The 13,088-nt window shown below is 29.0% G+C and overlaps 2 protein-coding genes across 2 annotated transcripts; both read right to left on the minus strand.

The window, feature by feature from the left end:
- Positions 1 to 1,016: 1,016 nt before the first annotated feature.
- Positions 1,017 to 2,854, minus strand: LOC114193536 (60S ribosomal protein L13-1-like). Its single transcript, XM_028083370.1, has 5 exons — positions 2,715 to 2,854; positions 2,197 to 2,312; positions 1,969 to 2,102; positions 1,511 to 1,669; positions 1,017 to 1,402 (listed from the first exon to the last, which is right to left on the minus strand). Exons 2-5 carry the CDS (start codon positions 2,303 to 2,305, stop codon positions 1,181 to 1,183), a joined length of 624 nt encoding a protein of 207 aa, XP_027939171.1. The 5' UTR covers positions 2,306 to 2,312; positions 2,715 to 2,854; the 3' UTR covers positions 1,017 to 1,180.
- A 5,052-nt stretch (positions 2,855 to 7,906) lies between these two features.
- On the minus strand, positions 7,907 to 9,721 carry LOC114193729 (WUSCHEL-related homeobox 4-like). The gene is made up of 3 exons (XM_028083639.1): positions 9,353 to 9,721; positions 8,809 to 9,123; positions 7,907 to 8,330 (listed from the first exon to the last, which is right to left on the minus strand). Exons 1-3 carry the CDS (start codon positions 9,626 to 9,628, stop codon positions 8,178 to 8,180), a joined length of 744 nt encoding a protein of 247 aa, XP_027939440.1. The 5' UTR covers positions 9,629 to 9,721; the 3' UTR covers positions 7,907 to 8,177.
- Positions 9,722 to 13,088: the final 3,367 nt, after the last annotated feature.

Raw genomic sequence — 13,088 nt, forward strand, 5'->3', positions numbered from 1 at the left:
GAAAATAATTAATAATAAATAAATAATTTTTTTTATAAAAATAACGGTCAATTAAAATTATATTTATTAAAAATAAAATAAAATATATAAAAAAATATGAGAGAATAATTGTTGATAAATAAAGAAAAAAATTTATAAAAATAACAGTCAATTTTCAAAAATTTAATAAATAATTATATTTTAAAGAGTAAAATTGGTATTTTAAAATGTGGACACAAGAGAAAATCCTCTTTATTATTATTATAGATTATTATTATTATTATCATTATTATTCTAATTATTATTATTATTCTAATTATTATTATTATTATAATTATTATTGTTATTAATAGATTATAGATATCTTAATAATTACATGTAAAATATTTAAACAAAATCAATAAATAAAACATGAATGACTCGTGCGTAGGCACGGGTTCAAAACACTAGTTGAATATAAAAATCTGATTCTGACAAGTGGCATAATATTAGCTTGACACGTGCATTTTTTTTAATTAAAAAAATTAAAAAAACTTAAAAAATAAAAAAATGACACGTGACATAATATGAGTTTGACACCTTTACATTTTTTAAAATAAAAATATTAAAAAAATTAAAATTAAAATTAAAAAAAACCACAAAATGACTAGTGGCGGTTCCTGTTCACATCCGCTAACTATTTTAAACAAAAAGGACCAAATTGAAAAAAATTATCCATATTAGGACCAAATTGAAAAAAAAAAACAAGAGTAGGATCACATTGAAAAAACCGAACGAAAACTAAGACCAAACTACTATTTAAGCCTAATTAAATTTTAAATATATTATAAATTTGAGTATTTTTAACCAAATCTTCATTAAAAAATGTGTACTCAAAATATTTACGTGCATATAGCTATTCTATTGAGGATTAAAAATAGACTATGATGATACTTTTTTAAAAAAAATAATATATTTTAAAATTTCAAAATTAATGTTCATCCCATCATTTCAAAAACATAATAGATGCAGAGAATCCAAATTCCCATACCAGTAACTAAGAAAGACAACTTACTGAAGACAAAAATCACATAAATAATCATAACAAACCAGAATGTTAATTGTTAAGACTAACAAGATCTTCCAAAGCCAAGCATGCAGAATCTCAAACAAAGAATTCTGAAAACTATAATACGGATAACAAACTAGCTTCTCAAGGACACTATTTCTTGTCTTCCTTCTCTGCTTCAGCAGCTTTCTTTAAACGGGCACCATAGTGACGTTGGTTGGTGCGTTCAAGACGAAGCTTATAGTAAGCTTTGAACGCCTTCATTTCATCTGTTACCTTAACAAGGTCAACACTAGGCTTCTCCCTCACAATGGGCAAGAATGGACCCTGAACCTGGGTAGCATTTGCTAGTTCCTCAGCACTAGAATCACCGCTCTGCAAAAAATAAGGGCCTTAACAATCCCAAACTTTGCCAAGTTTCCTACTTCCATGGGAATAAAGTTCACATACTTAACAAATTAATCAAAGAATTTTTAGCATTACCTTGACCTTTTGTGCCCGTCTTGGGAAAACAACCAACTTGGCCTTGTATGTTTTGAGTCTCTGCACATTAGCCTGCAGACCCTCCAAAGAACGGTTCTTGCGACGATGATCAACAGCAATGCCAATAGTTGGAGCAAGTTTTTTGGGAATTCCAGCACTCTAAGATATATAAATGAATATTATTCGGTCAGAAAGAAAAGAGAAGAGGCAGAATTTTTAATGCTTTACACAGTTTTAGAGTAATTACACGCTTCTATTTTCTTTTTTTCCTTTCAACACGAATCATATATGTTTGAACGGAAAAGGGATAACTAAGAATTTTCCAAGAAATCAAAATTTCATACTTCTGACTAGCAATCAGCATGTTCAGTGATACAAACATTAAGAATCTATTGCAAGTCATAAATTACTCATAAAAAGGATCTTTTGGGAGGTGGGAGAAGAATTATTCATTTTACCTTCAATTCTTCAAGAGAAAATCCTCTTCCAGCTCTGACTTTCATGTTGTATTTCAAAGTCTGACCATGAACAACAGGCCTGAGAGGTCCAGCAGTTGGCCTGGGGAAAATTTTGACAGCCTTCTTCTGCCGAGCTGAAAAAACAAAATTAAAAGACAAACACAGCAATTATTATAAACTCAAACTAATTCTTGTTTAATGAATAATAAGAAATTAGGTAAAAATTACCTAATCGTCTTCTGGTCTTTCTGGCTGGTTGATTAAACCAAGTCTTAACATAGTTTTGCCAATGTTTTCGGAAATGTCCACTGGGGATGACGTTGTTATGCTTAACCATTGCTTACCTAAAATAACAAAGAAATAAAAGAACAACAAAAACAACAGAGTGAACAAAAGATCACATAAAAAAATAAAATAGACGAATCAGCTCCAAACTGCCATCAACATACTATGCCATTATAACCAAAATGATTCACATTTTGATATTCTTCATATGCAAACCATGCTATAATGACAACACAAGAAAAAACCTAATTCTACATTGGTTGTCTAAACCTATAGGATTCTATCAACCATGAACCATTATCACTTTTTCAAATAAAAATTCACATTTTTCAGTAGGGTTTTAGTAATCTGAGAAACTCGTGTAGATTTGCACAATTACGAATCTCCCACACTGTCACATCTTTCGAAACGAAAAGAAATTGAAAAGAAAGAGTTGAACACAGAAATGAAAATGTGAAAACCTGGTTTTCCGTTGAGACGCCGAAGGAGATTGTTGTGTGTAGCTGTGGCTGCAGCTGCGGAGGGACGAGAAGGATTAGTGTTATGTTTTGGAAGGGTTTCTCAGATGGGCCAGCCAGCCCAATCCGTTTAAGGTTTCACAGGCCCGACCAATTTGCTGATCATTCAAACCTTAAATTATAGGTTAAAATACTTTTTGTCTCAATTTTTGTCAATATTTTTAAATAAGACTTAATTTTGGTTTTGTGTTCAAATAAGTTTTAATTTGTGTCAATTTTGTTCAACGGCCATCAACAATGACTTTCACGTCTCACTTTGTGGTTTTTTGAATTTTTTTTATTTTTATTTTTATTTCTGAATTTTTTTTGAATTTTTAAAATTTTTTTAAAATTTTTTTTAAATGTACACGTGTCAACCCAAGAGTGTGCCACATGTCACTTGATGGTTTCTTTAAAAATTTTTTGAAATTCTTTTTCGAATTTTAATTTTTTTTTTTTGAATTTTTTTAAAATGTCCACATGTCAACCTAATAGAGTGCCACGTGTCAAAGTTAATGTTTTAAATTCAATTTGGTTCCTATATTTGTTATTTTTGTTCAATTAGGTCTCAATTTTGGTTAACATTAACCAATTTGGTTCCTCTCCAAATTAAAACCAAATTTAATTTTTATATTAAAATTCACATTTTTTATATAATATATTAAAATTCACATCATTATAACTTTGATAAAAAAATTAAATTTGGTCACATCTTCGATAGGGACCAAATTGGTTAATGTTAACAAAATTTGGGACCTAATTGAACAAAAATAACAAATATAGGGACCAAATTGAATATAGAATATTGATTTTGACACATGGCACACTACTGGGTTGACACGTGGATATTTTAAAAAATAATTCAAAAAAATTCAAAAAATTTAAAATAAAAAATTTTAAAAAAATCACGAAGTGACACGTGGCACGCTTATGGGTTGACACATGTACATTTAAAAAAATTAAATTTTAAAAAAAAAATAAAAAAATAAAAAAAATTCAAAAAAAAAACACGAAGTGACACGTGGCAGTCACTGTTCATAGCCGTTAATGAGTTAAACGGTGTTAGAAAAAAGGACTCAATTGAACAAAATTGACGAAAATTATGACTTATTTAAACATAAAACAAAAATTATGACTTATTTAAAAAAAACTTGATGAAAATTGAGAACAAAAAGATATTTTAACCTAAATTATAATGTGCTATTTTATAAATAACAAAGTAAAAAAATATATCCACTTATTTTGAGATAAAACAAGAATTATGTTCTGAGAATTCTAAATTGTATATTTTAATCAGAGTCGAATTTTTGTCTTATTGATGAATTCTGGTTTTTAACACTAACATTTATCATGTGATTATTAAAGTGAAAGCTCCGTTTTAATTTTAAGCATATAAAATATTTCACTTAAGTTTTTTATTTTATATTTTTCAAGGTTTGAAGTTTTTAATAAAATGAAAAATGTACACCTCTTTTTTTTTTTTACTTTTGTATCTTTTAACTTTCAAAAATTAGAATACAGAAGTAAAATAAATTGAAAAAAAAAGTATATACCTTTTAATATTTTATTGGTTGAGAAGTATTAAACTGATATCATGGAGTACAATTAAAGTGATATTTTAATTTCATATTCTCAAATTAATATAAAAATTGATATTTTAAAAAACCAATAAACTATAACAAATTGTATTTTAGTACATCTCATTTAAACAGATTAAGAAACAAGAGTATTTTCACTGTCGCCTCAAAATAAATAAAACAATGACTGTGTTATCCTTTTTAATTTTTATTTACAAATTTATGATTTTCTTTATCCATAAATTTATAAATTCACATATAACAAGTTCAAAAGAATGTACTTAAAAAGGTAAATTGAATAAAAATAGTAACTAATAATTAAATCACTATTTTTAATATAGATCTATTATTCAACTTCATTGGATAGAGAGTCGAATACAAAAGTTAAATATTTTTTTTATTGTCAAACTATTACAAAGATAATAAAGCCATCATAATATTTGGAGTGGATCCCAAAGTATCGCAAGAATATTAAGCTTAAATCCTAAAAGTTGCTCCTTACTAATTGAAATTACTTCTAACTATTAGATTAGTCAAGGTTTAATTAATTAGTAAACTAGTTTTTATATTTTGGTATTTGATTCGTTTTTACTCGATTGAGATCATTGTAAAAAAGATCCAATGTGGTATTTTCTGTTTAAATGACTTTCATGTTGTTTGGAAGTGTCACTATGTCATTTAAAAATTGCATATTTCAAAATTGGATTTGTCATATATCAAAATTTATGTCATCTTTTACTTTAAAGGTGTCACATATCAAAATCAGAGTAGTTCCAAAATAAAAGAAGACCTAAATTTTGACATGTGGCAAACCTAGTTTGACATATGAAAAGATTTCTGAGATCTCTTACGTATTTATGATTTTATCGTACTCTTAAGTATATATTTATTATTCTTTTTGCGATTTTATCAAATGGTGTATTAAAATTGTTTCAAAGACACTCATTTGATTATTTTTACTTCTTTTTAATATTTTATTTGTTTTTATTTTTGTCATGTAAAATACTGTTTTGATATTTTTTATATAATAATTTTTATTTTCTAACTCATTATCATAAATGTAATTATGTCACTACAATTGTTTAAAATAATTTCAGTTACTATAATATAATAATTCAATGTCATTATCATGAATCTTGTTTATCATTATATATTAAAGTTCAAGAAATGAAAGTCTATATTAAATTCCAATTATTATTAGTTTTTTTTTTGTTTGGGAGATTTCATTCAAGTGTTGTATTATTTTTTATTAGTCTATAACAAAAATATATTTCATTAGAATTTAAAGAACATGGGTAAAAAGACATTTAATTTTTTTTTAATTTACTAACGAAAATAAATTCATCTGTAAAACAATGGTGCAGTGACAACAATAGTGTCACAGTGGTAGCAAAACGACAACAGTAGTAGAGGTGGTGGTTACAACAAAGGAGAAAAAGAAAGATTGTGAAAATGAAGAGGAGAAAGAAGAGCCTACAATGACAGCGCCAGAGTTGGAGGAGCCAATGACGATGATAACAACTTTATCGAAGAAAGAAGGAGGAGGAGAGGATGAGTAAAAAGAAGAAAAAAAAAGGATAAATAAAAGAAATAAGAAAAAGGGAGGAAAAAAAAGAACTAAAATGTAAAATTTACCAATGAAAAAAGTATGTTGGTAATTATCGACAAATATTTACTAACAATTTTTTTCATTGATAATCACTGACTAAAAGTTTTTGAAAAACTTTTAGTCATTGGTAATTACTGATGAAATTTTTAATTCATTGGTAAAATTTATCATCTTGCATTTTTTCAAATGGACTTTAAATATTATTCACGAATCTTGATCATATATATCATAATTTTTTCTTGTAGTGTGAGACACTCCACTCCACTTGTATCCAATCGTTTGAATAAATTATTATTAACATAATCAATTATGAGACCATGGATGGAGATGATGCAATCTAAAGAGAGGATGAAAGCTTGGAAGGAAAAAAAACACCTCAAAGAGTCCTTAGGAATGATAATTCAATACTGAATACCTAAGTGTTTAACTAAGTTTTTGTATCTAAGAATCTCATTAGTGTGAGAGTTGTAACTTCTTTCATCTTCATTATGCAATAATTTTGTCAAGAGAAGATAATCTTTTTTTCTTTAGATTATTTTGCTCTCTTTATCTTTCTTTGAATATTTTTTTAAACCTTTTCCACCGTATAAATAAAGGGTCATTTATTTACAAGACACACTTTAATTAAATAAAATAAGATTTTTTTCTTTTGTTAAAATGTCTTAAGTAATGTAATGACTCTTATCATTGAATGATTATAAGATAATACATTCTCCATTTTCTTCTGTTAATATATATATATATATATATATATATATATATATATATATATATATATATAATTTTATTTTTATTTTATTTTATGTTTTTCTGTTTTAAACTTTTACCAAGAGCAAGTCTGTGGCATGAATTCCTCATATCAAATCTTTCTTGTTAATAAACTTTTATTCCATAAAATAAATTATATAATAATCAAGAGACAAGTTTCAACAACTCAGCTATCTTTATTATTATCTATTTTGTCATAATAATATGATATAACTTGTTAATATATAAATATACAAATAACTGGAAAATAACTCTTAATAATTTTGAAGTTATCTTCAATATAGTTAACCAACTCATATGATAAGAGTCAATATCTATACAACCTCACTTATCTCTTACTCACTTCAACACACACATAATATATACATACATAATAGTAATAGTAATAATGCTTAATATATTAAAATATATTTTTCAGCGAAGTAAAAATAATTAGAAAGCCGAAACATATGCGGTTTGATATCTTGTCCATTCACGACAAGTTTTAACAAGTTTATCATACAATCTTTCTTCTAAAACTTTACTCATTTTTTTCTCTACCAAAACAATAAAGTATACTATGTTTACCCTTATTTTCTTTCGTTCCTATCTCATTTCCCAGCAACCAAACAAAGCCTAAAAACATGGTCTTTTAATAATGGCACGCTTATCAGAACACAATCAATATATTTCGTATATAATCCGGTGAGAACACTTGAAAAAAAAAATTCAAAGAGACTTGAATTCATAACGCAATTTAATTTTGGTCAGAGCCCCTTTTGGCGAATTTTCACAAACTTTATGAAGATTTGAAAATGTGGATCTTCCATATTTCCCTCCCTCCCAAGTCATAATTCTAACGGTGCCTTTACCAGGTGACCCTACATGCAGTGTGTGATGGAAAGAAAATTTGCATGTCAATGATGGAAAAATAAATGGAAGCATGTACCTTATATAATATCCACATGTGCCTACTTTATCAAAGTCTGATCTGTGATGGTGAGTGGAGTATCAAGTGCTAATATTAATTAACATTCTTCATGGACTATTTTAAGTCTTAATTAAATGTAGTATTATGATAATTTTTGGGTCGAAAAGTTCTATTGTGAACATGTTAAGTAGTATGTGAATGAATCCCTGGGCTCAGCTGTAAAGTAGGGTTAAGATTGAAGAAGAAGTATAGAAGCAGTAGGTGCGTGGACTTCAGTGTCCGTAGCTCCTCCTTTTAACCTAAAAGCTTCGATTTATTCACACCCACTGCGCTGAAATCAACAAGTAAAGAGACAATTACGCAGGTTTGGTTAATTTGGTCTGAGAGCGCGCGGGAACAGTACAGGCTGCAGACAACTTTGTCTTTTTCTTCTTTCCCGACACAACCAAAGAAGAAAGTGAAAACTAAAAGCAAACTAAACAAAACAAAAAACCTAAAATTGTTTCTCGTTAAATGGTTAAACAATTGAACAAACAACCAACCAACCAAACAAACAAACCCCTTCATCTGCCTTCCGGGTGCAACGGGAAAAGCTCCAGAGTTCTCTGTTCCTCCTCTTTCCATGATGACCAACTTTGCTCTTCCAAGTACTCAAATGCCCAGCTCCTACACTTCTTCAAAGGACTATCTTCTTCATCTCTTTCTACTACCTCCCCCTGCACAAAATATCATTCATAAATCAAAAACCATGTCATATATTAACTATAACTCTCATAACATGCTAAGAAATTAGATTTTAAGTCTAACTCAATCTCACAAAACCGGTTTATAAGCTTAGATTTTCAGTCCACTTATATGCTTTGAAATTATTTTATCTCTAGTAAAGTAGATGAAACTAATATGTTCAAGAAATCTTGTTAGGATAAGTTTTTTAACGGTCTCTGATACTATATTAGGAAGTGAATTTTAAACCTAACTCAATCTCAAAACTGATTTGTAAGGTGAGATTTGCACTCCACTTATATACTATAAAATTGTCAACGATCAATACCAAGTTTCCATCTCTCATGCACAACATTCTAATGAATATCAGCTAATACTTCACTTCTAGATCAAACCTAATAGTTTGTATGGTTGAATACAGAGTCTGAAACTTGAATTTTGAATACACAATCCTGTTATTTTAAGACATACCCGTTTTGTGGTGTCCAAAGAGGTTATTACACTACAACTAAAGGAAGGTGAGACTAGTGTGGTGGGAGTACGAGGACTATGAGCAAGACCGAGGTTGTTACGCTTCTGCTTCTGTCTCTCGCGTGCCTTGTGGTTTTGGAACCAATAAAATACGTTCTTCCCTTCGATCTTGCCGTACTTGCTAAGTTGGACTGTGATCTGCTCTATCTGTTGAGCATTCGGTGTTCGCATCCCTCCTCTATACAGCATCTCCAGTATCCCTATCTGTTCCTGCGTCGGATTCCACCGCGTCCCTCCCGGAATATGCGTTTCCACCTGCATCACAACACAAAAATAAACAAAAATCTGTTATAGTCAATTTTTATATACTGTGACACATTACAGACAAGTAAACTTAATGCAGTTATAGTCCAAAAATCTTTATGTATACTGTTTGATATGTGGTCTCTCAATATGATAACGTAGGATTAAGGTTTAAAACCAGCTTGTAAGATGAAGTTTGCATTTACTTATAAACTCGTTTTATCGAAAATTAGATAATAACCTGGCCTTGGCCTTGAGGTGAAGTTGGGTCTCTCTTATTGTCATCGGAGGATGCAAGTTTTCTGGAGGCACTTTCTGGTTTGATGAAGCTCTTGAGGTCGAAGGTTGTGACAGGAGATGAAGTGATGGAGGTAGTGGAGTCGGTGTTGGAGAGCTTGGGGGCAAGGGGGCGTAAGCGTTTGCAGCCAAGTGTGAGGGAGGGTTCGTGCTCCCAGAACCCACGTGCGAACTGATGCACCTTCATGGTTATGGTTAGTGAGTTACTAGTAGCTACCATATGGCGGAGAAGTTGGTGATTTTATATAGAGGAATATGCATATGGTGGTGGATGATGGTGGTAGTAGTACAAGTAGAACAAACAGTGATTAAAGTGAACCAAGTGGGAAATGAGGTGTTGCCTGCAACAACCAAGACCAAATCATGAGGTGCAGTTGACTTGGGAATTTACTTCTCTATATTAAACTAAAAGGTGATTTATTCTGATCAAAAGTAGAATTAACTATTTATTTTTTTAAAGAAAAGAAAAGTCACAGTACGAAGTGACATTTACATATGCACATGTAATACAAATTTTAACCTAAAGTGACTTTTTTTTTTACTTGTTTTTGTAACAAAATAACATGACTATACTTACTAGAAAAGGAGATTGTGTTTGGATGAATATATACTTGGATGGTATATATTAAAGATGACCATAACCAAGAAGCAAAAGAGAGTAAGACATAGGAGAGGTTCTTTTCTTTTGTAAAACATGGTTGTTTTGAACACACAATTATAAAATAGGATGAATTGATTTTTTTTAGAATAAAATGAAGTTCGACAACTCATGACAACATTAAGACTAAAATCATTATGAGTGTGGCTGATATTTTTTTTTAAAAGTGAAGTTATCAAGACTATTTTATACATTAGAAGAATGAGTCGATGACGACTTCAGTTTTGCATCTTTTTACAAAATACAGAAATAAGTAGGAGTTTAAACAATTTTCATTTTACAAAAAAATAATAAAATCAGTCACATTCATGACGATTTCGGTCTGAATGTCATCATAAATCCTAAGAACTTCATCCTATTTTACAAAAAAAATTAACTAATCCTATTTTACAATTACAGGTTTAAAACAATCATGTTTTACAATCATGTTTCTCTTAAACAAAGAGAATGTTAGAATCAACTACTTATCACTAAATAAAAACTATAATCATTAATCAAAATATAACTTTTTAATAATGTAATAATCCAAATATCACGATCAAATACGCTTTGTCTCTATTTCTGAACAATTGATTTCATATGCATCGGAAGGGAAGGTAGGGACATGAGGATATCATGGGATGCGTACGTGGTATGTTTGTATGGTATATGTTGGTGTGTTGGCCCGTCAAATCGGGTCGTTTTTTTCTTGCTTTCATGATAAGGTGTCCTTGCTTTTCGGTGGCCTCTCTCTCTCTCTCTTTCAACCCCTTTGCTCATCAATTAAAGTGAGTGAAGTGAGGAATGCAAAAAGATTCCTCCAATCCCAAAACTTCAAAATCCAACCAACCCCTTTCACCATAAGGATTTTTTATACCATATTCATACTTATCCCATATAATATATATAGATTATACTGGGACAACTTTTTAAAATAAAAAATTTCATGCTCAAATTCTGCAAAACTGTAGAGAGTTTTCTTTATTTTTCCGCTTAACAAAAAGTAAAACGTGCGATTGAAAAATAAAATCTATTAAAAATAGTAAGTGAATTAGATTCTCTATACAATAATAATTAACTTGGTAGATGTGCATGCATCCATGAAATATAGGGTTAGTATCTTAGATTTCCTGAACTTTGTTTACGACATGTAGATTCTGTTGGTGTATCATATTTTTCATAAATATACGTTGATGTGGGGCATGCATCATGCATGCATATTATATATATGAACATTTAGAGACATATATAAATATAAGTTAAATTATTCTCTCTTCCCGAGTAGGGAGTAGCTTATGATTGAGTCTTCGTAGTAGCTGTCAATTTTTGGCTATCACATATTTCTTTAAAACCAACGGAGATCGCGTGCTTAAACATTCAATTAATCATAACTTACTTTCATTATTTTAATTATCATAAATTTAACTCAAATGGATGACCACATGCTGATCTTGTCAGAACTAAGAAAATAATAAATCGTACAAAGTCAATATTATTTATTCAAAAATATTTAATAACAAATGCAAAAGAATTTTCAATGCATTATTTATAAGTTGTTAGGTATATAGAAGGAGTTTCACTGACGAGATACAAATACCAACGAGATTTGAATCCAACCATATAGGGTATTGATACCACTCTCTACTGAAAACCTTAAAACAATGAGTTTATAAGTTTTTGTTTTTATATAGTGCTCTACTTTTCTATTTTTAACCAATTTGAGACTTAGACTCATACTTGAATTCCTAATGGAAGTTATGAAAAAGAAATTATGTATTATATAAAAAATGCAAGTGGGTTGATATTGAAAGATGGAAAGAAGAAAAGTGAGAAGAGATTGTGGAATTTTTGGCAAGTGATGATGGAATAAAATAAAGTAATGTATTTTGTTGTGATGTTTGATAATTTTTATGTTGTGAGAGTTTCATGAATTGGATAACAGGATTGGTAAGTAAGTGAATGAGTTATGGTGCATGAGTGAAAGTGGACACACGTGAGGGAGAGTGAGGGCACACGTGTTTTAGTCAAAATACATGATCACCAATCATCACAATCATGCACCTGCAAGTGAAGCGTGAAATATTCCATTTTTCACTCCAATGGTTATGATTATGAATATTCAGTGAGTAAGGTACTTCACTGACCAAACACAAACATTCCTCTTCTGTCCAATGCTGTCTTGTAGTAAACATGCTAATTTATTCACATTTTACCAAACACATTATCACCATGTTCCTCCCACTCATATCAATTTTATTTTTTTTAACCTAATGTTTAAAATTTAAGTGTTACAATAGAATAGTAAAATACAAACGTAAGATAAATTTCTATTACAAATAATCAACCATAATATTTACACGTGATATAGTCAAATGAAAAACAAATTCAAACGCATTTGCAAATAGACCACTAATCCCAATGTTAATGTTACATATACATCAATTACCTTGTAGCAAAGATCAAATGTTAGTTACTACTTAAAAAAACTTATATTTCCTTCCAATTTTGTTTTGAAGTTTTTTTTTTTTATAGAAAATACTTATAAATTTGTTATGAAAAAAAAATTGCAAGAAACTGCTACCAATTTTTTTTTTTCAAAATATTTTATATAAAATATTTTTCGCAACAAATTTTGTAGGAAATACTTGTGAATTTTATAATTTTGTAAGAAATAATTACTCCACGAAGAAAATACCTGTCAATTAAAATTCATAGAAAAAATTGACAGAAAAAAGTTTTTTTCTTACAAATTTTTTTAACAAATTTACAAGAAAAATTTCATGTAATATGATAATTTCTAGTAGTGAAAGTTACATATACATTTTTAAGATTTTGAGTATAAGATAATATATTTGTTTTTCTTATATTTATATTTGAGTTTTTGTTTCAATTTATTTTCTTAAATTTAAAATATTTTACTTTGATAACTCTTTGTTAAACTAAATGAGTCTTCTAAACGTTACTTTAACCAATAATTTGTGAGAAATCATATCAAATTCACTCTCTAAATCTAACACCATTAATAGAAAAAAAGGTAAAAATA

The sequence above is a fragment of the Vigna unguiculata genome, chromosome 8 (genome assembly GCF_004118075.2).
Source record: "Vigna unguiculata cultivar IT97K-499-35 chromosome 8, ASM411807v1, whole genome shotgun sequence".
In the NCBI taxonomy this organism is placed as follows: domain Eukaryota; kingdom Viridiplantae; phylum Streptophyta; class Magnoliopsida; order Fabales; family Fabaceae; genus Vigna; species Vigna unguiculata.